At 32.6% G+C, this 22,821-nt stretch overlaps 4 protein-coding genes across 5 annotated transcripts; 3 read left to right on the forward strand and 1 right to left on the reverse strand.

The window, feature by feature from the left end:
* The first annotated feature begins 984 nt into the window (after nucleotides 1-984).
* LOC141705561 (putative serine/threonine-protein kinase WNK9) lies at nucleotides 985-3,903 on the forward strand. Of its 2 annotated transcripts, none has more exons than XM_074508470.1 (7): nucleotides 985-1,199; nucleotides 1,286-1,323; nucleotides 1,409-1,636; nucleotides 1,725-1,945; nucleotides 2,074-2,231; nucleotides 2,333-2,762; nucleotides 2,857-3,903. In XM_074508470.1, exons 1-7 carry the CDS (start codon nucleotides 1,125-1,127, stop codon nucleotides 3,798-3,800), a joined length of 2,094 nt encoding a protein of 697 aa, XP_074364571.1. In that variant the 5' UTR covers nucleotides 985-1,124; the 3' UTR covers nucleotides 3,801-3,903. The 2 variants fall into 2 exon arrangements, with proteins under 2 accessions (XP_074364571.1, XP_074364573.1); XM_074508472.1 differs by having other exon boundaries at nucleotides 2,083-2,231.
* A 2,025-nt stretch (nucleotides 3,904-5,928) lies between these two features.
* Nucleotides 5,929-8,828, reverse strand: LOC141705548 (photosystem II D1 precursor processing protein PSB27-H2, chloroplastic-like). Its single transcript, XM_074508457.1, has 4 exons — nucleotides 8,784-8,828; nucleotides 8,623-8,694; nucleotides 7,469-7,881; nucleotides 5,929-6,218 (listed from the first exon to the last, which is right to left on the reverse strand). Exons 2-4 carry the CDS (start codon nucleotides 8,687-8,689, stop codon nucleotides 6,081-6,083), a joined length of 618 nt encoding a protein of 205 aa, XP_074364558.1. The 5' UTR covers nucleotides 8,690-8,694; nucleotides 8,784-8,828; the 3' UTR covers nucleotides 5,929-6,080.
* A 3,022-nt stretch (nucleotides 8,829-11,850) lies between these two features.
* LOC141705550 (cysteine synthase-like) lies at nucleotides 11,851-15,806 on the forward strand. Its single transcript, XM_074508459.1, has 10 exons — nucleotides 11,851-12,008; nucleotides 12,139-12,248; nucleotides 12,888-12,945; nucleotides 13,359-13,622; nucleotides 13,707-13,844; nucleotides 13,947-13,998; nucleotides 14,568-14,647; nucleotides 14,818-14,877; nucleotides 14,990-15,070; nucleotides 15,462-15,806. Exons 1-10 carry the CDS (start codon nucleotides 11,967-11,969, stop codon nucleotides 15,552-15,554), a joined length of 978 nt encoding a protein of 325 aa, XP_074364560.1. The 5' UTR covers nucleotides 11,851-11,966; the 3' UTR covers nucleotides 15,555-15,806.
* A 154-nt stretch (nucleotides 15,807-15,960) lies between these two features.
* LOC141705549 (cysteine synthase-like) lies at nucleotides 15,961-19,129 on the forward strand. Its single transcript, XM_074508458.1, has 10 exons — nucleotides 15,961-16,546; nucleotides 16,661-16,770; nucleotides 16,900-16,957; nucleotides 17,162-17,425; nucleotides 17,490-17,627; nucleotides 17,754-17,805; nucleotides 17,976-18,055; nucleotides 18,255-18,314; nucleotides 18,408-18,488; nucleotides 18,764-19,129. Exons 1-10 carry the CDS (start codon nucleotides 16,496-16,498, stop codon nucleotides 18,854-18,856), a joined length of 987 nt encoding a protein of 328 aa, XP_074364559.1. The 5' UTR covers nucleotides 15,961-16,495; the 3' UTR covers nucleotides 18,857-19,129.
* The last annotated feature ends 3,692 nt before the right edge of the window (nucleotides 19,130-22,821 follow it).

The following is a 22,821-nucleotide window of genomic DNA, read 5'->3' on the forward strand; positions in this document are numbered from 1 at the left end:
ATTTTATTTGATCAAATCTCTAATTTAATTCAAAAAATTATTTCATTATCAAAAAGCTAACTTTCAAATACGGCAAATATGTCAACATAATTTTGAGCATTTTCGGTTATCCATGAGTTTCGAATAAACTACATATCTGTTTCGACTCGATTCAATTATATCATAGTCAATATTTGGTTCGGCTCGATTCAGTTATATGATGGTATACATTTTGTTCGGCTCAGGTCAGTTATCTCGGGATATATATTTGATTCCGTTCGGCTCAATTTTTAAGTTTTTTTTTGCAGTGATAAGAATTGCCATATTGGTTTGAATTCAAAATAATAAAACCAAAAAGCATTGACGACTTTAGTCAACATTACATCAATCTATGTTACTATAGATATACAAACAGACTGACAAACATTTGTAGATAAATATATTTATTTGTATGATCTACATGCTTAATCTTGCATCTCGTGATGAGATAGATATAAAGAAAGTAGAACACACAGGTGAAGAAAAAGATGTCCATGCTTTTTCATGACTTGTTTGTGGGCCCCTGATGTACATAACCAACACAAATCTTACCCTCCTTCCCAATTTTTTGATATTATAACGTTCTCGGTCCTGATTCCTAACAATCGATTATTATATATCGTAATGAAATTTTTATCCGAATATCGAGATCACTAATCACATTCGTCGTTGAAATCAATATTTCAAGATAAAAATCAATTTATAACAATCGATTATTGTAACAGATGATCTATATACGTGACTGTTTTTTATGTGAATATCGAGATCACTGATCATATTCGTTATTAAGATCAACATTTTAGGATAAAATTTTATCAGCTCTAGTAAGATGACAACAATAGTTTGTCAAGAACATCGAATTTTGTTATAAAAAAAAAAATATTTTTTTTCCATATTCTTATGATTAGCTTTATCTTTTAACTACCCTTTTAAAACTGAAAAGTAAGCACTTATGTTTGGATGATCTACTCATGCATATCACCATCACTTTAGCTATGATACTACATATATTGATAAGTAAAATGGAATATATATAAGTTAACTACAGCTAGACACATATTATACAAGACAAGAATCTGTTTAGCAAATAGTAGGAGAAATAGGTAATGAATGGTGTTACTTCTTCTGAACAAGATGACTCTGAGTTTGTTGAAGTTGACCCTACTGGAAGATATGGAAGAGTAAGTCTTATTCTGTTAGTTCATTTTATTGTCTCTTCATTTTTATTCTATTAGTTCAGTTTGTTAAGTTTGTTAACTTTCTGCAGTATAATGAAGTTCTTGGAAAAGGAGCATCAAAAACAGTGTAAGAATATGTTTATTCTATACTCATTTCAAGAAAGTTTGTAGTTTTTTATGTAAATAAATTTTCCAATTTTTTGGTTTTTTAGTTATAGAGGTTTTGATGAGTATGAAGGAATTGAAGTGGCCTGGAATCAAGTGAAGTTCAATGATTTCTTGCAAAGTTCTGAGGATCTTGAGAGGCTGTTTAATGAGATTAATTTGCTTAAGAGTTTGAAACACAAAAATATCATGAAATTCTACACTTCTTGGGTTGATATTGCTAATAGACACATTAATTTTGTCACAGAGATGTTCACTTCTGGTACTCTCAGACAGTAAGTGCAGTTCTTGGTTTGTTAGGTTCTAATCATTCATTTATTTGGACTTGTTTTTCAAGAAACTTAATGTTTATGGTATTGATAGGTATAGGCAAAAACATAAGAAAGTAAACATCAGAGCAGTAAAACATTGGTGCAGGCAGATTTTGGAAGGCCTTCTGTACCTCCATAGCCATAATCCTCCTATTATACATAGAGATCTCAAGTGTGACAATATTTTTGTGAATGGTAATCAGGGGGAAGTTAAGATTGGTGATCTTGGCCTTGCTGCAATACTGCGCAAATCACACGCTGCTCATTGTGTTGGTAAGTTCAGTTTTTTTTATTTTTAAGGTCTTAATAGAGTCCTGCAATCTTGTGGTAGAATTTTTATCTTCCATAGGTGATCTTGATTAAAATTTTACGAATTTTGGGGTTTTATTGTTCACCATTAGGAACACCAGAGTTCATGGCACCGGAGGTTTATGAAGAGCAATACAATGAATTAGTGGACATTTATGCATTTGGAATGTGCATTTTGGAAATGGTCACCTTTGAATATCCATACAGTGAATGCTTTTACCCTGCTCAGATATACAAGAAAGTTGTATCTGTAAGAAAACTTCAAAGCCTATTTTTTGACACGTAAATAGAGTTTAAACTGCGCTATGATATGTTAAGTTGATTAACATACAATTCTATGTGTTTCTGTAGGGTAAAAAACCGGATTCTTTATACAAGGTCAAGGATCCTGACATTAGACAATTTATTGAGAAGTGTTTAGCTACTGTATCTTGTAGGCTCCCTGCCAAGGAGCTCCTTAATGATCCGTTTCTTCGTGTTGAAGATTATGGATCACCGGTAGAGAATTGCAGAAGTTGGGATGGAAACAGCCACATGTTAAGACAACCTCTCTTAAGAATTGATAGTAACAACTCTTTGAACAATCCTTACTCTGGCTATTGCGGTAAATATGAACCAGGAGTTGATTTGGAATACATTCCACCTGATTTTGAATCAAATGAAATCGACTTTATGCCAATTACAGAAGATGAGCATTTTGAAAATGTTGATATCACCATTAAGGGAAAAAGGGAAGATGATGGCGGTATCTTTCTAAGGCTTAGAATGGATGATAAAGAAGGTAGATCCTATAATTCAAGAACTGTTGCTTGGATTTTTTGAACAATTTTTTCCCCAAAATATCTAGAAATCTTATGTAAACCAATCTTTTGCAGGTCGTGTCCGAAATATATACTTCCCGTTTGATATGGAATCAGACACTGCTCTGAGTGTTGCCGCGGAAATGGTCTTGGAATTGGATATAACAGATCAGGAAGTGACTAAAATAGCTGACATGATTAATGGCGAAATAGTATTGTTAGTACCGGAGTGGCATAGAGAATTAGGCCTAGATGAAGAATCTCCTGGTCATACAATTTGTGGTAACTGTCATAATTGTTCTTCAAATGGGGACTATTTTCCCCCAAGCAATCTGTGTGTTGAGAACCTTCAAGTCATTCATTGTTCAGCAAATGGCTACGGTGAAATGCATGGCCGGTTTGAAGAGATCATGTACCAGTACGAAGCATCTGAGCAATGTGTTACAGAAGGTGCTCCAGTTGTGTCAAGTCAATCTGCTGGCACGCGCTACGACCTGAGCTTGCAAGGATCAGATAATGACAATGAGCAAGTTGAAGAATCATGCTTTAGTCATGAGAAAGTCGTCAATGTTGACAGGGAACGAGATAGAAAACCAACTCGCGATTTGGCAGATGATTATGAAAATGAAATCAGGCAAGAACTAAGGTGGCTAAAGGCCAAGTATCAAATGCAAATGAGGGAACTGAGAGATCAACAAATACGAGTCATTTCAAGAAACACGAGTTTCTCCAAGAATGCTGATGAGAGAAAAGAACGAAAGAATCATCAAACTTCACGTTCTTCAGCTTCTACAAACGAGGAAACAAACGATATCCTTCTTAGAAAAATTGCCTCCGAGAAGCATTTAAATTTTAGCTTTGCTAATGGCAACGAGAAGGTGAAAAAGTGTGATGCCGCGGCTTATGATTCTTGTAGTCCAGAAGTTCCGGTGAAAGGCAAAAGTTTCTACACAGAGGTTGTGCTTCCACAATCTCTTCACAGAGCTACTTCTCTTCCAGTTGATGCAGTTTATTTCTAATCTCTGCTAATCAGCTCATTACAGAATGTGAAAAACAAAGGATACTGAAATTTGTTGTACTCTTTCTTGTCACAAAATTAATGAAAAATTAGCTTACTGGAAAATCTACACTTAAATTAGATTACCTTCACTTGGTTAAACATCCATCTAGTACTTAAATCCTGCTTATAATTTTATAACAATGTTCAATAATTATGAATTCACTTTAAATCACCCCTTCCACTTGCACAAATCACTCACAATTTGGCAATTTGCATCCAATTCACCAGACTGAAATACACAAATCAGCTGAGGTTCTCATTTTAACTCGGTTCTCGTTGTAGCGGATATATATAATGTATGGGAGATGGTCCGGGACGAACGAATGTTAACAGAATATCACGTGATATTATTCTGCTAAAATGATGCGCCCCATGTATTCACACCAAAAACTCTACTGGTACACGTACCGCATAATGATACTGTGATATGGTATGCTGCAACAATCGTTCGTCGTAAATTATAGTAGTGTCATAACTAAAGAGAAATGGGTAGGCAAATACAGAAGCAGCTTCTGAAAATGGCAGTTTTTCTGACCAAACAAGAGCATTGATAAACTTGGGATGGTGAAATTTGACAAATCTATTGCTTAGATTCTATCCCCACAGAATCCATGTTCTAAAAAGATCAAGTTTTCCACTCCTGCTTCATAACAATAAGGTGTGCTATCATAACTGATAGAATGGTCCAAAATCTAAACCACTAGCTGCTGAGATCCTAAGATGCTATGGCTAGTTTGATCTATCAGGAACCTAAATTTATATTCCCAATGCTACAAGTACCAACTTTCGGTTAGGATATGTTTGGTACATTTCAATTCAGTAGGCTGGCAGGCATGTGCCACATGCTGTGTTGCACAAATCGCTCGATTTTTCAAAAATTGTCGATAAATTATTTAAGAATTCGTTAAAAATATTTGTCCGATTTGACCGATTTCCGATAAATCACATATAAATCATCTGATTTTTTAAAAATTGTCCGATAAATTGTAAATCGGCACCTCAACCGAATAATTCTGATTTCCGAAATATGTAACAGTGCTCGTATACTCATATGTGATATGTGTGAGTGAGACAATGTGTGATTCTATTCATATACCCAGTTATCTGAAAAAATTAAAAATATTCAAAACTTCAATAATACTGAAACATGACTTAGTTTCAACTACTAATGTTCTCAATAAAAATAGTATAAACCTATTTATAAGCTTTCTGCTTTCTTCTTGTAACCAAGCCAAGCATTTCTACATAATCTGGGGAGACGGCTTAATTTATGAAAATTATTTCGGTAATTATTTACGGAAAAATAGTGAGATGAACGTAGATCTTACTTTTCGATAAATAAAAAGACTATACAATCACAAATATATTGTTTAACTAGTTAAACAGAGTCACGCACTTACCTTATATTTGACAAAGTTCGAAACCTTAACGTTCCGTAAAAAGAGCGAGGGAGATACCAGCGATCACAAATATAAAATTGACATCAGCTGTACGAATAGCACTAATTCAGTCAGTACCCTGCTTTATATGTAGGCGTGGATTAATTAGTTGATACTTGTCATCTCCCACTGTACCACTTGATGTTTGTTTCTTTTCGAAAAGAGAATTTTTTTTTCCTCTCAAGTGTCTATAATTATCTAATTTTCCAGCAGAACAACTGTACACCTTGCTGATTTAGGTAAGCTTCATTTTATAAGTTTGTTTTTAGATCAACTGAAGGCATTTCCCTTGCTTTTCCATAGTAGAAGGAAAATGCCTTCAATTAAACTACTTGAATTGATAGAATTGATAGGATATAAACATCCCAGCTAGGGTTTAGATCAACTGAAGGCGTTTCCCGTTTGACATTATTCTTTCCAACCAAATACGGTTTAGCTCAGCTGAGTACTGCTGCATTCTGCAAGTATGCAGTTAACCAAGGAAAACGAAAGAACTAAACCTAGCGGTATGGTGTAATCTCCTTGTAGTTTGTATGAGAAAGTTCAGCTTTCTGCAAATTTTGTCTGCTAAATTTCAGTCAGACCACACTTGATTGTTGCAAAGTTGCAAATGAGAAAGCCAACATGCCACTCTAGAACTCCGACAAAGATAAGAAGCTTACAAGTGCATGCCTCTACAATAAAATAGAAACCAGTAGGTACAAACAGAAATGCCGTATGCAGTAATAGAATGTATTAATAATTCTATTGAATGACCTTTATGTGTTATGTTATATGCATCAATGGTAGAGACTCATATATTACAAAGATTCTTCCGCAGTGTTCAAATCATATAAAATGTCAGATTTAACCTCCTCCGGAAGTGCAGCAGACGGGCCTGCTTTGGAGTAGAAGCTAGCTAGTGATCTGATCGCTTTTTCAAGCATGACATATGATTCCTGTGTTCAAGTACAAGTGAAGGTCAAAAACCAAATTTCCAACAGAAGTCTTAAGCAATGAAAATACTAGAAGTTGCCAACACTAATAACTAGTCTTAAGGATGCAAGTAAATAAAGTAATGCAAAGCAATATGAACACATGCACATGACTCCTCTTATATATCCCTTCGTTAAGAAAGGGGTAGTAAATTAGTGCCTACAAGTGCAAGGTAGGAATTTTTCAGGCTGGCCTAAAGTGGTGCTTGGTTGCTGTGTCTAAAGATCAATTTCAGGATTTGCTCCACCATACAAAATTTGACCTCTTTAAGTAGTGGTAAAATGAAAAACAAAAGGCGAGAACATACAGAGAGTGTGGTTCTTCCTTTATTGGGGGGAGATGCAGAATCATAAGAAAAATGGAGAGCTTAGACCTTAGAGGATCATTGTATTCAAGAAGCTTACACACTCCGGTGACATAGATAGACGCCCTATATGTAGTGAGTTGCAAACTTGCAATATGACTTATAATTCGTATGCAACGAGCAAAATGTAACTGCACATATTCTGGTGATCTGAGCCTGAACTAAGCTTCCACAATGTAAGCATCCATCAATACTTTGTTCCAGCTACATATTTGTTACCATGTCAAGACTCAACTCAAATATTTAAGGCCTGGAATAGGATATAATACTTGGATCGCTGTTACATGTAATCAGAGAGCAGTTTTTGCTTTGATGATTAGCATATATCACAACTTTCATAATAGAATGATTATATGCACCAATGCACACATCATATGAAAACATTTTTTCAAGCCCTCAACCAAGTACATGCTGTTAATATGAGACAAATTCTACCTAATCTACTACCGTGCCAAATCAGAATGCTCATAATAATCTGCGTCAAGTACTACTTTCAAGATTGAACCAATCCACCAAAGAGCTCAATATTATGTATAAAAATAACAGAATCAAAGAGTATAAGGATTCTACATGCTCATATAGAGTTTAATACAATCCTAAATGCTACAGAAAAAACGGTCCAGAATTTTGATTTTTATTTTTGGAAACCACACACAACAAATAGCAATTTCAAATAGCAAGAACTCAGGTGAATGAGAAACATTAAACATTTACTACTTCCCATGGCCCAAGGAGAATGATCGTCCTTTAAAATCAATTTCATGTATATGACATACTTAAATAAGAACAGTTTATCTATCTAGACTAAACTAGGACTTTAAAAGTAAATGCCGTCATTATGTATCATACCTCCTTAACAACTATTTGATTTCCCCTCCAGTTACCAAGATAATCTCGAATTGATGCCTTTGCTGCATCTGCTGTCCGTCTAAACTTGGCATTATCCTTCGGATCTTCATTAACTGACTCACGCAGAGTCTTTACCACCTCTCTTGCGGATTTCAGATAAGCCTTAGGCAACACCTTACCTGACTTTGTTTTCTCGTCAGGATCAAAAAGAGACTTTATGGCATCAACAACAGTTTCATCCTTGTCTGCTTGGCTAGTTGACTCCTCTGCAGCCCAAGCCGGTGAAGATGTTAACGGCCAGTTGAGGGTTAATATTGTAACTAATGAAGCTCCACCACAGACTAAAACATGTCGACGATGTAATGATGTTTTCTTAGAAGGTAATACGGCACAACTCCTAAATTCTGGTTTATCTGTAACATTGCCAGGACAACAAATACATTCTAAGTAATACGTGATACAACTCATTAACAGAACTAAAAATCTTATGCTAATTGTAACAAGTGCACAACAGAATCTTAAAATACAGGAGTTTAAGTTGTAGAACATCATTCAGGTAAGAACATTTTTTATGTGAGAACAGTCAGAACACCGGTTCTGCACTCTTTTAAAAGTGCAGAACAACGGGTTATGCATGTTTTTCATATTTTCAATATTGCATTGTTCTGCTGCAAAACAATAATGTTCTCACTGTTCTAGGCTAATATCTGTTCTTACCAGAGCTTGACCCTTAGTTGTGTACTATAAAAGTAAATAAAGAACACATAAAGAACATTAACACTTTATTTTTATTTTTTTTTGTCGGGATCAACATTTATTTTATCTTTTGCTAATTAGTCAACACAGTTTTTTGTTAAAGTGGTGAATTTACATCAATTACCATTTCGAGTACAATATGCAAAAGTAAAATTACCGTAAATTAGGCCAAATCAAGTCATATTATGCCTAATGCACAGTTTCAAGAGGTCAACGTTTCGAGTCTCAGTAGAGAAACGTGAGCAAGTATTTACATTTATAATCGACAACAATATAAAAAGACGTAATGCACAATATTGGCATCATTATTTTCCTTAATTATTAATCACATTAGCTTTCTTGAATTCTTGGCCTCAAATTTACATTAAAAAAACAGTATTTTAAAAAAAAATGCTTACATTTATTCAAGCCTCCATGTTTCTCAACACAAACAACAGCAGGAGACAATGCAACAGAAACACCCATGTTTCCTACAAAACATAAACACATTTCATTACAATACAAACATGTATGTAATAAGAACCATAAATATCACTTATATTATCACTTAAATTATTACTTAAATTCAAGAAACTATAATTTATATCAGCTTTCACTACCAAGATTCATAAAATTACATACATGTATGTGTTTAACACAAAACCCATGAATAAAAATTAATAAAAAAAGGTTTAAGACAGAGAAATTGAGTGATTCTTACTTGAAAAGAAGTGGATAAGCAGAAGTGGTTGTTTTTTTAATGGTTAGCCAAACGAGGCCTTATTAAGGGAAAATTGCTAAAATATCACTCAACTTTTTAATATTTTTCAGTTTTGGTATTGATGTTTGAGAAAGATCTTTTTACACCCTCAGTTTATCAAATGGGCTGATTATTTTACTGGCAGAGAAGTTAGGATTCACTTTGGGCCTATCTTGGACTCTTTCTTTATAGAACTACCCGTCCATGTCAAGCAATTGTTGTAATTAAGTCTTAGTCCGTTATAAATTTTTTGCAATTTTGTATATATATTTTTTAGAGAAAACGGGTACGGGGTTATAAACTCTCTCATACGAATTTAATGACATTTTTATAAATACTAATAACTTATCCTAAAATTATAAATGTATCCTAATATATTTATATATGGTTAAATTTTATGGAATCTCATATTTTATTGGAGTCATTGGAGTCCATATATGTTCTGCAAGTAAAATATAGCTTAAATTATTGCAAAACGTATTATTTTTCAAATGATATTCTATAAATATCACAATTTTAATGAAAATCTTGCAGATTGCATAGATTTTACAAGTAGAACGTTGCAAAATATATTATTCTACAAAACATGTTTAGTTTGCCGAACATAAATGTTCATGTTGCATAACATACATATTATACTTGTAAATATATGAGATTTGCATGATTTTATTGAAGTAATGATATTTGTGAAACATGTTTCGCAAGATAACACGTTTTTGAAGATATTTTATTTGTAGAACATAAATGGACTCCGATGACTACAATTAAAAGGTGGACTCCATAGAAATTTACTCTATATATGTAAATGTTATAATATTAGTGAAGTTACGAGAGGTCATCCTCAGATACATGATACTCTATTTTTTATTTGAATTTTGGGGGATATATTTGATACTAATTTTTTTTTATAAATTTAGGAAGTCACATCGTATATTTATGCTTAATTGATAGATGGTTAACAATACTCCCTCTGTTTCATTTAACTATCGCTTGACTTTTCTGCACGTATTTCAAGATGTTTTGCCCGCATAGTAAAAAATATTATTTTTTAAATTTTCTTTTTGTATATAAAAATTTAAGTTATATATTTTTATTTTAAAAAATAAAATTTTAAAAATTATTGTTTTAACTACACGGTCAAAGCACTTCGAAATGAGTGCAAAAAAGTCAAACGACTAATAAAATGAAACAGAGGAGGTAATACGTAACTGATTTCCATCCTCGTAAAAAAAAGAAATAGAAATAGAAATAGAAATATTGAAGTCAATATATTTTATTACAAATATTTAACAAATATGTTTTAAATATCTGATTTTCCGTAAAATACGACCGATGTATAAATATTTAAAAAAAACGATGAGAAATATCCACCAAATATTCTATTATTGTTCCGATAGATTTTAAATAAGTCCAAAAACATCATCATATCAACATAAGTTCAAATTCGATTCCCGCACGACTCATATTGCGACCAGTTCTTCATTTCTACGTCGAGTTGAACAAATGATATATATTTTTAACGGTTCAAGCCATTGTGGAAATTGATAACCAGAAATTGACACTTGAATCATATAATCTTGAGACTCCTCTGCTACACATATATTTTAACTTTTTTTAAATATCTCAAAAATATATGAAAATTAATAAAAAAACTATACTCCCTCCGTCCCTCCCAAATGTTTACATCTGGATGAGACGCGGAGTTTAAGAAAAATGATAAAATAGTGGAGGAAAGTTAAAAAAGTGAGTAAAGTAGTGGAACCGATTAATATTATATGTATAAAGTGGGTATAGTGGAGAGAAGAAGTGGATGTAGTTATTTTAAAAATTATAAAAACTTTACAATTTTTGAAAAATTTTGAAATATAAACAATTGGAAGGGTCATGCAAAAAAAAAGTGTAAATAAATGGAAGGGTCAGAGGGAGCAATTTTGTAATATTTTAGAATATGTCCATGTCTCACGCTAGTTTTTAACGTAGCACGTATATTGAATTAGAGAAACTAAAATAAAGGACCACCAATTTTAGAAGTATTACGAAAGATATAATTCATTGACTCGGCAATAATTTTGGCTTATCAGAATTATTAATTTTAAATTTATCCAAATATGCTCAAAGTCTTCTTGTCTCTTGAAACTTGGTGAGCAAAAATTTATTCACAATTTTTTTTTTTATTTAAAGTGATATTTTTTTAGATAAAAATGACTTATAACTTGATAATGAATATATATTCTAAAAAATTCTCAGGGTGAATGAGGGTTAAACCTAAAACTTAAAGACAACAGTGGATAAGCTAGTAATCCTTAGTTAAACATATCTCTTCGAACAAGAATTAGGACAAGAATCTAACAAAAACTGCCCATTTGAAAAATCTTAAAATAAATAATTTACGAGTTAAAATGAATAAATAACTTATAAGTAATAAATAGATTAATACTTATAAGTTATAGAAGTGCCTGGATAAAAGTCAAAATTTATTTTACTTAAATGAAATAAAATAAATCATTTATTAAATTAATTATCTTCATTCATGAATTTTAAATTGGATTAACATTTAAAAACATATATTTTAAAACTGAAGTTAATAAAAAAACAAAATATCAAAATAAGTTGGGAACAAGTAGGTCGTGACTAACATTATAAGTTATAAATTCGACTTATAAGTTAAGTTGATAAACAGTCATCAATAAGCTGATAAGGAGTTATAAGAGATAATCCCCTTATATATCACGAGTCAAACACGCCCAAAAACTTTCTTAAAAAATACTACAATTTTCACGATAAAGAAACAATACAAATTTTATATTCTCATGATAACTCGAACAAAGTCTAGTACCATCAAATAAAAATCCAAAATTGGTATTTTTATGAGCTGCAACAAACTGTAGCGTGTACATAAAGAAGTTTATAAATCTCCAATTTTAATACACAACTCGTAAGTGCTATATATTCCACATAAATAAATTTCATTTCCACTGCTTATCTGCTTTGTGTTAGCAAGTCATGGCTCAAGAGAAGACTGTAATTGCCAAAGATGTCACTGAAGTAAGTGTGCACAGACACACACTGAAACACACACACACACTCACACATAGCACATCTTTTGTTCTTCTACTGTTCAGTTAGCTAGTTTGTTTTGTTTTCTTGAACTCATGTTTAAAAATTGTTTGAACAGTTGATTGGCAAAACACCATTAGTGTATCTTAACCATGTGGTTGATGGTTGTGTTGGCCGTGTTGCTGCTAAGTTAGAAATGATGGAGCCATGCTCTAGTGTTAAAGACAGGTATTTCACTTTCATCCTCCCTATTTTTTAATAGAATTTGTACTTTTTGAGTATTTATATATAGTATGGGTTCTATTTAGGTCAAACAATTGTTGCAGCATACATATGGCCAGTGCTATACTTGGTGAGTTGGTGTCGTATTGTATTGTATACTGCTAACAATCGTTTGTCCTGAACCATTTCTGGTATTAGTAATGTGTGAATATTTTTGGAGGGTTAATCATCCTATATAGTATTGGTAATGTGTGAATATTTTTGGAGGGTTAAGCATCCTATATAGTATTGGTAATGTGTGAATATTTTTTGAGGGTTACTCATCAAATGAATCATTTATTCCTCTCCAATTTATCAAATAGGTCATCAAGAAATTTTTGGTCTCTATTACACTACTCAACAAACGAGTTATTGCATTTTGTAAAGTTATAGTGGGCTTGCCATTTACATATGCTTATTATGTTAAACTGGTCAGCAAGAACTTGAGTACTTGACATGCAGATTTAGATACATGTTAATTAAGTGACTTAATAGAGATAATTAAAAATACCCCGATAATCCGATTGATATATTGGAGTGGAATAATTGATCAATTTGATAATTAACCCCTTTTTTATTGAAATTAATGTTGTTTTTGTTATGCAGGATTGGACATAGTATGATTACCGATGCTGAGGCTAAGGGTCTTATCACCCCAGGAGAGGTAATTTTTTTTGCTTTATGTTCTTGTTTATGCATTTAGCTTCCCTAGCATTAAAGGTCTACTAATGAAAGTAGAAAAATTCATGCAATATAATGTTATGACCGACTTGGGTTTATTGATGTGGCCTTAAAGAGGATCCATTTTGATATCCAGAAAGGGATAGCAGATTGCTTGAATTTAGTCTCGAAACAGTTCATTTATTGTGGATTTTTTGAAGGTTGATTTTATGTATCAAAGCAATTAATAAAGAAAATATTGATAGCTAGTATAGCTGATATATTATCTTTGTATTCAATTGGTTTGGGATTTTGTGTTTAGGCAGTGATGTAAGTTTCTAATTTTCGCGCTCTATAATCTATTCAAGTGAGGGTGTAATTAGATCTAATTCAGTGTTTTTTGACGTTGTGTTAAAGAGTGTCCTGATTGAGCCTACTAGTGGAAATACTGGCATTGGATTGGCCTTCATAGCAGCAGCTAAGGGATACAAGCTTATACTTACTATGCCTGCTACAATGAGTCTCGAGAGAAGGATTATTCTTCGCGCTTTTGGAGCTGAGTTGTTTTTAACAGATCCTGCTAAGGGAGTGAAAGGTTGTATTCAGAAGGCTGAAGAGATATTGGCTAAAACACCTAATGGTTACATTCTTCAGCAGTTTGAGAACCCTGCAAACCCGAAGGTATGATTTACTAGTTATATACTTCTTCCCGTTGATTTTGTTTGTTCCTATAGGGAAAATGTTAACTTTTATCTTACAATGCAGATACATTATGAAAGCACTGGACCGGAGATCTGGAAAGGCTCTGATGGGAAAGTTGACGCCTTTGTTTCTGGCATTGGTACCGGGGGAACAATAACAGGTTGCGGAAAGTTCCTTAAAGAGCAAAACCCTGCTATCAAGGTTAGCTACAATATACCGATGACAGTTCTATGTGACATGACTCCCCTGTGTACTTATTGATTTTTGTAAGGGACTGAAAAGTTGTGTTTTTTACAATATCAGCTCTATGGTGTAGAACCGGTTGAGAGTGCTATTCTATCAGGAGGAAAGCCTGGTAAGGTTTTGATGGTAGATTATTAGAAAGAACAATTGAAATTTCTATTTGTTAGCTGCATAACCGATTCATCGTCTGCTCCTTTCTAGTTTAAAAATGTAGATATTAAGATTACAAAACATTTGTCAATGTTAATTATACTAAACTACTAGGAAGTATCACAAGGGACAATGAAAATAGACTGCAAAAAGTTGATCCCCCTCTTGCAACTAGTTACGCGGTGAATGCCATCTTATATTGTAAAATCTCAGGTTTAACGAGAAAGGGCTGTTTTCTTAGAGTGAAGGGATATTTCTCTTGTATACTACTTGAGGTAGAATATGAAGTTGTCCCGATCTTCAAACATTTATGATAGTCCACATATCTGATTCAAATTTTTGGAGATGAGGATGGAGTATATATATGGCTGCAACTGCAGATAAAATACATTATATACTGATCATAGTTTCTTATTCCTCCAAAATATGGATCCAATTAGACTATATATCCTCATAAGGATGATGATCTTATTTCTCCGAATTTTTTTATATTGCTCAAAAGCCTAATGCATAAATCATCTAATGCCTAAGGTCCACATAAGATCCAGGGAATTGGAGCTGGTTTTATTCCCGCAGTACTGGACGTCGACCTTATTGATGAAGTTGTTCAGGTAAGACTACATGAAATTATATTAGATATTTCTGTTTCATTAGTACTACCATAGACTAATCTGTAACTTCAATGAAAAAATGACAGTACATTAAATATTATGCTATAGAAATTTTTTATAGCAATGTATACTTTCTATTTAAGATGTAATTTTGTTTCTGTCATTGACAGGTATCAAGTGATGAAGCCATAGAAACTGCAAAACTACTTGCCTTAAAAGAAGGATTGCTGGTAAGTCTAACCATATATGCACTCTAAATGGATTTCTTTTCGTCCAGAACAATTTGCAATGCATGATGCTCTGTTCAGTTTTCTGCATCTGATTGATAAGTATCGTTTACAGGTGGGAATATCATCCGGTGCTGCAGCTGCAGCTGCTATTAAAATCGCAAAGAGGCCAGAAAGTGCAGGAAAATTGATAGTTGTAAGTTTTTTTTCTTTTCCTTTTGGAACACCAAACAACTATATGTACATGAAACCATCTGGAGTGGAGGAGAGGTAACTAGTGTCTAGTTTGTCATTAACCATCTGCAAGAATATTACTTCTGAATTATATTTTTAATGAACCCAAAAGAACAGTCAACCAGACAATTTGTTAGTGATTAAGATCTAGAATCTTGGAATTTATGTTAATTATCTACTTAAACACAAGAAGCAATGTGAATCAAGTAATTTTATATGGTCAATGTCTGTCTACAGGCTACAAGGCTGAGCTTCTAAAGATACATTCGACATTTGTAAAGTAAAAAATTTGTAATATTTTCTTATATACCTAGAGTACTTTGTTCACCTGTCTCCTCTCGACAACTTTGCAGGTAATTTTTCCCAGTTTTGGAGAGCGATATTTGTCTTCGGTGCTATTTGAATCAGTGAGACATGAAGCCGAAAACATGTCCTTCGAGATCTAAGTCTGAGTTTTTGGATGCACAGCAAGATAACATGAGAGATGAGCTTTCCATGACATTGGATAGATTGGTTTTTACAAAAATAAGTGAAATGTGTTCTGTTTTATGCTGCACAGGAAGATGATTGATACTTGGTTTGCAAGCCTATAATTTGTATATGAGTTGCGTTACATTTCAACTACATATTTTTCTATTTTGCGTGTATTAATCTTTGCAGAAATAATTATGTTTAATAAACACTTGAATGGACCTTAAGACTGTGCTTACCAAAATTATTGTGTTGTATTCAGAGCATCTGAAGGGAGATAATCGGTTAGTTAGCCGGAAATAGTTGACTTATATGTTTTAACAAATCTCGGGATGAGCGAGAATCTAACCCAGAACATGGGACGACAAGAGACAAGCCCTTGACCTCGCGCTCAATAAAGCCTTAACCATTTAAGCTATCTCATCGCGCTCAATAAATAAATAACTTATTTTCATAAAAGTAGATACTTGCATACTTTTTCCAAAAATAAGTAACTTATTTCCGAAAATAATAATTGCTCAATAGGTGTAGAGTGTAGATTCGCCCAGACGGCCACAATATCGTTGTCTAGCATTCTTTCTTGTACAATGCTACATAAAAGAAGCAGCCTAGCTGGTCATGAACAAATATACTAAATTCTTTTACCAACATAGAAAAATATTCGAATATAGAGTATCGGATCAGTCTGCAACTCTTTTAAAATGTTTCACCCAATGATCTGGTTAATCAAGGAAGCTGGATATTATTATTTGTTGTTGGCAATCATAGCGTTTGATTGAGAACCAAGTTCGAATATTTGTTGTATTTGTTGTTGGCAATCACAACGTATGATTGAGAACCTAGTTCGGATAATAAAACAGCCTTCTCTTATTAACAAATTTGCTTACATATAAAATGTCTTTATTCAGCTTTTTGCATGCAAGTCATGGCTCAAGAGAAGATTGGAATTGCCAAAGATGTCACTGAAGTAAGTATGCACACACACATACACAAAAACATAAGTGCATCTTTCTGTTTCTTGTAATGTTACTCATAGTTAACTTATTTTTCTTGGGCTAAAGTTTAAAATTGTTTTGAACAGTTGATTGGCAAAACACCATTAGTGTATCTTAACCATGTAACATATGGCTGTGTTGGCCTTGTTGCTGCTAAGTTAGAAATGATGGAGCCATGCTCTAGTGTTAAAGACAGGTATTTTATATTGATATTTGATCTCTCCCTGTTTTTTTCTGATTCAAATTTGTATTTTTTGAGCTTATATAGTATTGTTGATGTGTGATTGTTTTTGTTAATGAAATTGGTTTTGTTTTTGTTGTGTAGGATTGGATATAGTATGATTACTGATGCTGAGGCTAAGGGCCTTATCACTCCTGGAGAGGTTAATTTTATTCTCTATGAGCGCGGTTGAATGCAATATCTATGAATTTTCCTGTTATCCAATTAATGATATTGTAGAGGGGAGGTGATATTGTAGTAAACTCTGATTGTACACTGATGATCAGACTCTGATGTTAGAGATTCTGATGGTCACTCTGACAGTATCAAACTAGTTCCTAACAAAATTTTTGTCATTGTGTTGAAGAGTGTCCTGATTGAGGCTACTAGTGGAAATACTGGCATTGGATTGGCTTTCATGGCAGCAGCTAAGGGATACAAGCTTATAATTACTATGTCTGCTTCAATGAGTCTCGAGAGAAGGATTATTCTCCGAGCTTTTGGAGTTGAGTTGATTTTGACAGATCCTGCTAAGGGAACGAAAGGTGCTATTCAGAAGGCTGAAGAGATATTGGCTAAAACACCTAATGGTTACATTCTTCAGCAGTTTGAGAACCCTACAAACCCAAAGGTGTGATTTACTGGTTAGATTCGAGTCTTACAATTAAAATCTTTAATTTTATCTTACAATGTAGATCCATTATGAAACCACTGGACCGGAGATCTGGAGAGACTCCTATGGAAAAGTTGATGCCTTTGTTTCTGGCATTGGTACTGGGGGAACAATAACAGGTTCCGGAAAGTTCCTTAAAGAGCAAAACCCTGCTATCAAGGTTAGCTACAAAATACCTTTTCCCAGTTATATGTGATGTGAACTCCACTGTGTACTCATCGATATTTTTTAGGGACTGAAGTTGCACTACCCTTTTAAATCTCTTTTTTCTTTCTTACAAAATCAGCTCTATGGCGTAGAACCTGTTGAAAGTGCTGTTCTATCAGGAGGAAAGCCTGGTAAGGTTTTGATGGTAGATCAGTAACAACTGATATTTCTATTTGTTAACTGGTTAATCGAATTATCATATGGATCCAGTTAGACCATATATCCTCATTACGATGATGATCTTATTTCTCCAAAAAGAGGTTTACTATAGACCTAATGCATACATCTTCTAATGCCTAAGGTGCGCATAAGATCCAGGGAATTGGAGCTGGTTTTATCCCTGCAATACTGGACGTCGACCTTCTTGATGAAGTTGTTCAGGTTAGACTACAGGAAATTATTGTGTTCCCTCTGTAAAGATTCATTCAATTTATCTGTTAGCTATCACCAGATTCAACCATGCGCTTAGCCTCTTTCTGAAAAGAAAAGACATTATTTCTGATTCATTAGCACTACCATAGAATAATCTCTAAGTTCAATGAAAAAAATGACAGTGTTTTAATGTTTCTGTCATTTATAGGTGTCAACTGATGAAGCCCTAGAAACTGCAAAACTTCTTGCCTTAAAAGAAGGATTGATGGTAAGTCTGATCATTTATGCACTCTAAATGGATCTCTTTCGGAACTTCTGTGTCGTCTAGAACAAGCATCTGATTGTTAAGTATCGTTTACAGGTGGGAATATCATCCGGTGCTGCAGCTGCAGCTGCTATTAAAATCGCAAAGAGGCCAGAAAGTGCAGGAAAATTGATAGTTGTAAGTTTGCTTTCGTTTTCTTTTCGAACACCAAACACCTCTATGTATATGACACCATCTGGAGTGGAGGAGATGCCATTATCCATCTTCAAGAAACAATTAAGAAACAATGTGAATCAAGTAATTTATGTGGTCAATGACTATCTACAGACTCTACAGACTACAAGGCTAGGCTTCTAAAGATGTGTTCAAGATTTGTTTAAGTAATTTTTTTTAGATATCTTTTAGATGCCTAGAGTACTTTCCTCACTCGTCTCCTCTCGACAACTCTGCAGGCTATTTTTCCCAGTTTTGGAGAGCGATATCTGTCTACAGTGCTATTTGAATCAGTGAGACATGAAGCTGAAAACATGTCTTTTGAGATTTAAGTCTGAGAATCTGGATGCACCGCAGTATAACATGGAATGAGCTTTACATTATATAATTTGATGGATTGATTGTTACAAAAATAACTAAAATGTGTTCTGTTTTATGTTTCAAGTTTTTTTCTTTTGTACATGACTTGTGTTATATTTCGGCTACAAATCTTTTTCTTTTTGCGTGTATTAATCTTTGTAGAACTTAAGATATTATTACATCCAATATTTGTGTGAATAACAAAGAGAACCAGAGATACTACTACACCATGAGATCGCCCTGCTCAATGTCCCTATGAGGTTGTTTTGTACATGACTTGTGTTATAGTTTATTTCAGCTGCAAATTTTTCGGGTTAAACAAAGTAGATGAGTGATTGCGTCTAAATAATCCAAGTATATTACTCATTACAAATTTGATCCAAAGTGATCATTGATTTACTTACTTAATTTGATTATTTCGATAAAATCAAAAATTGAAATCACCTAAAATTAAAAAATGGCAACATAGGATGGTAAAGCTTGTTTTGAGCTTCAATATGATTACTAAAATTTTCTATTTAGCTCACAAGATTATGATAAAATTTGGCTTTGATTTTCCGACTTGAGTTATTTTCAAAACTTTGAATATTAGAAACGAGATTTGATCATGATTTTGTGAGTCAAAAAACAAGTTTTAATAATCATATTGAAGCCCAGAAACACTCCTACCCTCCCGTGTTAACATTTTTCGATTTTGGCTAATTTCAGTTTTTAACTTTAACGAAATGATCAAATTAAGTTAATTGATTATCATTTTGAGTCAAATTTCCAATAAGTGACCTACTATAGTTTTTTGGATGCGGTAAGTCACTTACCTGATATTTAACCCCAAATTTTTCCTTTTTGCGTGTATTAATCTTTGTGGAACCGAAGATATTACATCCGATTTTATATATTAATCTTTATATCCATTACTTCAAATTGTATACGTTTTGAAGTGCTTGGGATTCTTGATTTATTATCCTTCCACGGTTTTTGTCATTTCTGGAGAGATGTTAATTCGCTTAATGTTTGTTGAAGCCATTTTGGAAAACGAGATCGTTTTAGTGGATTTTCAAGTTCATTTTTCAATTTTCAAAGCAGTTATTTTTTCTCCATGATAGTTATGTCCAGGTAAGCCCTATGTGAATAATGCCATAGGCTCAGGCTCGACCTAATTTTTTAAATTATGTCATAAAATTTTATTCTTTTAGTTAAAATTTTTACACTTTTTATATATTGTGCACATACACACACAAGTCGGGGGTCTTTCGGAAAGTCTCTTCATTCTTACGTATGAGGGGAAGGCTGCGTACATCTTATCCTTCCCATACCCTACAAAAACGGGATATACAGGATATGTTTGGTTTGATTTGGTTTATCCTCGGTATTGCCATAAAGAGGGAAAGAGATACCACTACACCATGAGATCGCCCTGCGTAATGTCCCTATGAGGTTGTTTTTGCAAATGGGACCGAAACAGATACGATGGTACGGAGTAGTTGATTTTGCATGGGAATATGAAAGATATGATTCATTCGGCTGAGCTTTCCAGCCAGAAGCCCCCAAAGCCAAAGGGCCCAAACCACTAGCATTTGTTTTGACTCGGTACGAAACAATAATTTGTTGTGTGACTTTTCAGACTTACAAGAGACATTTTATTGTCTTGCATTCTCATATAATCTATTTCATTTTCGATTACATATAGTAACAAATTTTAATTATTAATTTAAAAACAAAATTGTACATTTCTTTTATTTAGTAAATAATAAAAGCTTAATGAAATATTTTAAAGTAATTTTCTAGTACAATCACAATTATTCAATATTATTCCATAGAAGAATTATATTTAATTTTTTTTTTCAAATTTCAATTGTTAAATTTTTTATTATATTTAAATATAATTATTATTTTACATTAGCAACGAATTTTATATTCTTTAAAATAAAATTTTATAATTTTTGATAAAATTCTAAAATAATATTAATTTTTTTTACGATTTTTCATATGAAAGGGCTCCCTCGTAATCATGTTTAATAATCTATTTAAAGGTGTTTAAATTTTATGGAGTTCACGATTTGAAATCTGCAAATAAAATATACATTATACATAATTACCAATTCTTTATTTTTCTCTCAACTTATCTGTTTCTTAAACATCATAACGGGGTTTTTACCCGTTTATTCGGTAAAAAACCTCAATCCTTTTATTTGTTTTGTTTAATTTATTTATTTTAATGATCCTCTTAGGTGAAGAATTTATATCCTCTTGATTGGGGCTTTGGGTTGGTTATTTTCCGATTCAAACGAGACTTATTGGAGTCGAGAATTTACGGCCGATTTTGTGATTCCTATTGTTAGATTTAAGTGTTTTTTATTTTTCATTTATTCCCGTTTATTTTTATTTCAATTTTTAAATTGTATTATTGGGGTGTTTTCTATCCCTAGATGGAAGATTTGTTTTTCGCTTCTTGATTGTAAGTGTGGTCTTAATTCAGTGATGAAATTGGTCAAACAATAATTTTTTCGGGATATGATGAATAGGGTACCAGTAATTAAACGAGAATATATGAATAATACTTGTATTTGTATGTACATCATCTTCAAAATATCAGTTAACTGTATTTTCATGGAAACAACCGATTATAATTTAGTGTTTGTTCGATTCGATTATTAATATAGATGTCATATGACTTTTATTAGTAAATTGACATCTTTGTTCTTAAAAAAAATTATGAATATAAAATAATTTCTTTGAGGGGCTTAATATTTGGTACTACAAAAAATTTGTAGTTCACAACTGCTACGTCAGCCACCAAACTATATATTTTTTGTTGTGTTTACGCTCGTAATTGTAAGTTCTTCTCGAAAACAACTATTCCATTATAATTAATAAAATAAAAACTTTCTGTCAAAAAATTTAATACTCTCTTCGTCCCGTACTATATTTCTCATTTTGACTTTTTACACTGTTCATGTTAAGCGATTGACTATTAATTTACGTCTAATCTATAAGATCAAATATAGTCATAAGTGATCTTGTTGATCTTGTTGTATTCGTATTTATGAGCACTTTAATACAATAAATTTTTTATATTTAATACTACAGTAGGACCTCGATATATGAATATTCGATAAACGAATAATTTTGCCAAATGAATACTTTTTTTGGTCCCAACATAATAGAGGCAGTGTGTTTTTTACCTCGATAAATGAATAATCTCGATTAATGAATAAAATATATCGGTCCTGAGGGTATTCATTTATCGAGATTTAACTGTAATACGAAATTAAAGATATTAACAATTAAAGTATATATTTATAAACGTGTTCAAAACAAAAAAGAAACGTTTTTAAGTACGTTGCCGGTATAAAAAAATCGTGTTCATGTTACCAAAACTTAGTCGAGGTCATCTCAATGTTTTGATTCTCTTCATAATTGGAGCATAAGAATCATCGACAACGGCGTCCAATTCCCGTATCTTCACAATATTTTATTTTAATTATTATAATATTTATATCCCCTTGTGGGCCATACAATAAATAGGATAAATGTTATATTTGCGAGACGTGGAAACGTAATTATTGATTTTGTTGACCTTAATTTAAAAATCCCATACTAAGTATATTATTTAATATATTATTGAATATCTTCTCCTTTATTTATTTATTTATTATTGAGAAATTGCCCCATTTTTTTCAAAATATTTATATGTCATTATATAGTTACTCCCTCCGTCCCATAAAACAATTCATATTTTAACTTCTAACACTATTCATGGTAAACGATTAAATACTAATTTACGTCTAATTTATAAGATCAAATATAGTCATGAGCGATCTTGTTAGATTCGTATTTATGAGTACTTTAATACAATGAAGTTTTTATATTTAATAATAATACGAAATTAAAGATATTAACAATCAAAAGTGTGCATTTACAAACGTCTCCAACACAA

The sequence above is a fragment of the Apium graveolens genome, unplaced genomic scaffold (genome assembly GCF_009905375.1).
Source record: "Apium graveolens cultivar Ventura unplaced genomic scaffold, ASM990537v1 ctg9028, whole genome shotgun sequence".
NCBI lineage: Eukaryota > Viridiplantae > Streptophyta > Magnoliopsida > Apiales > Apiaceae > Apium > Apium graveolens.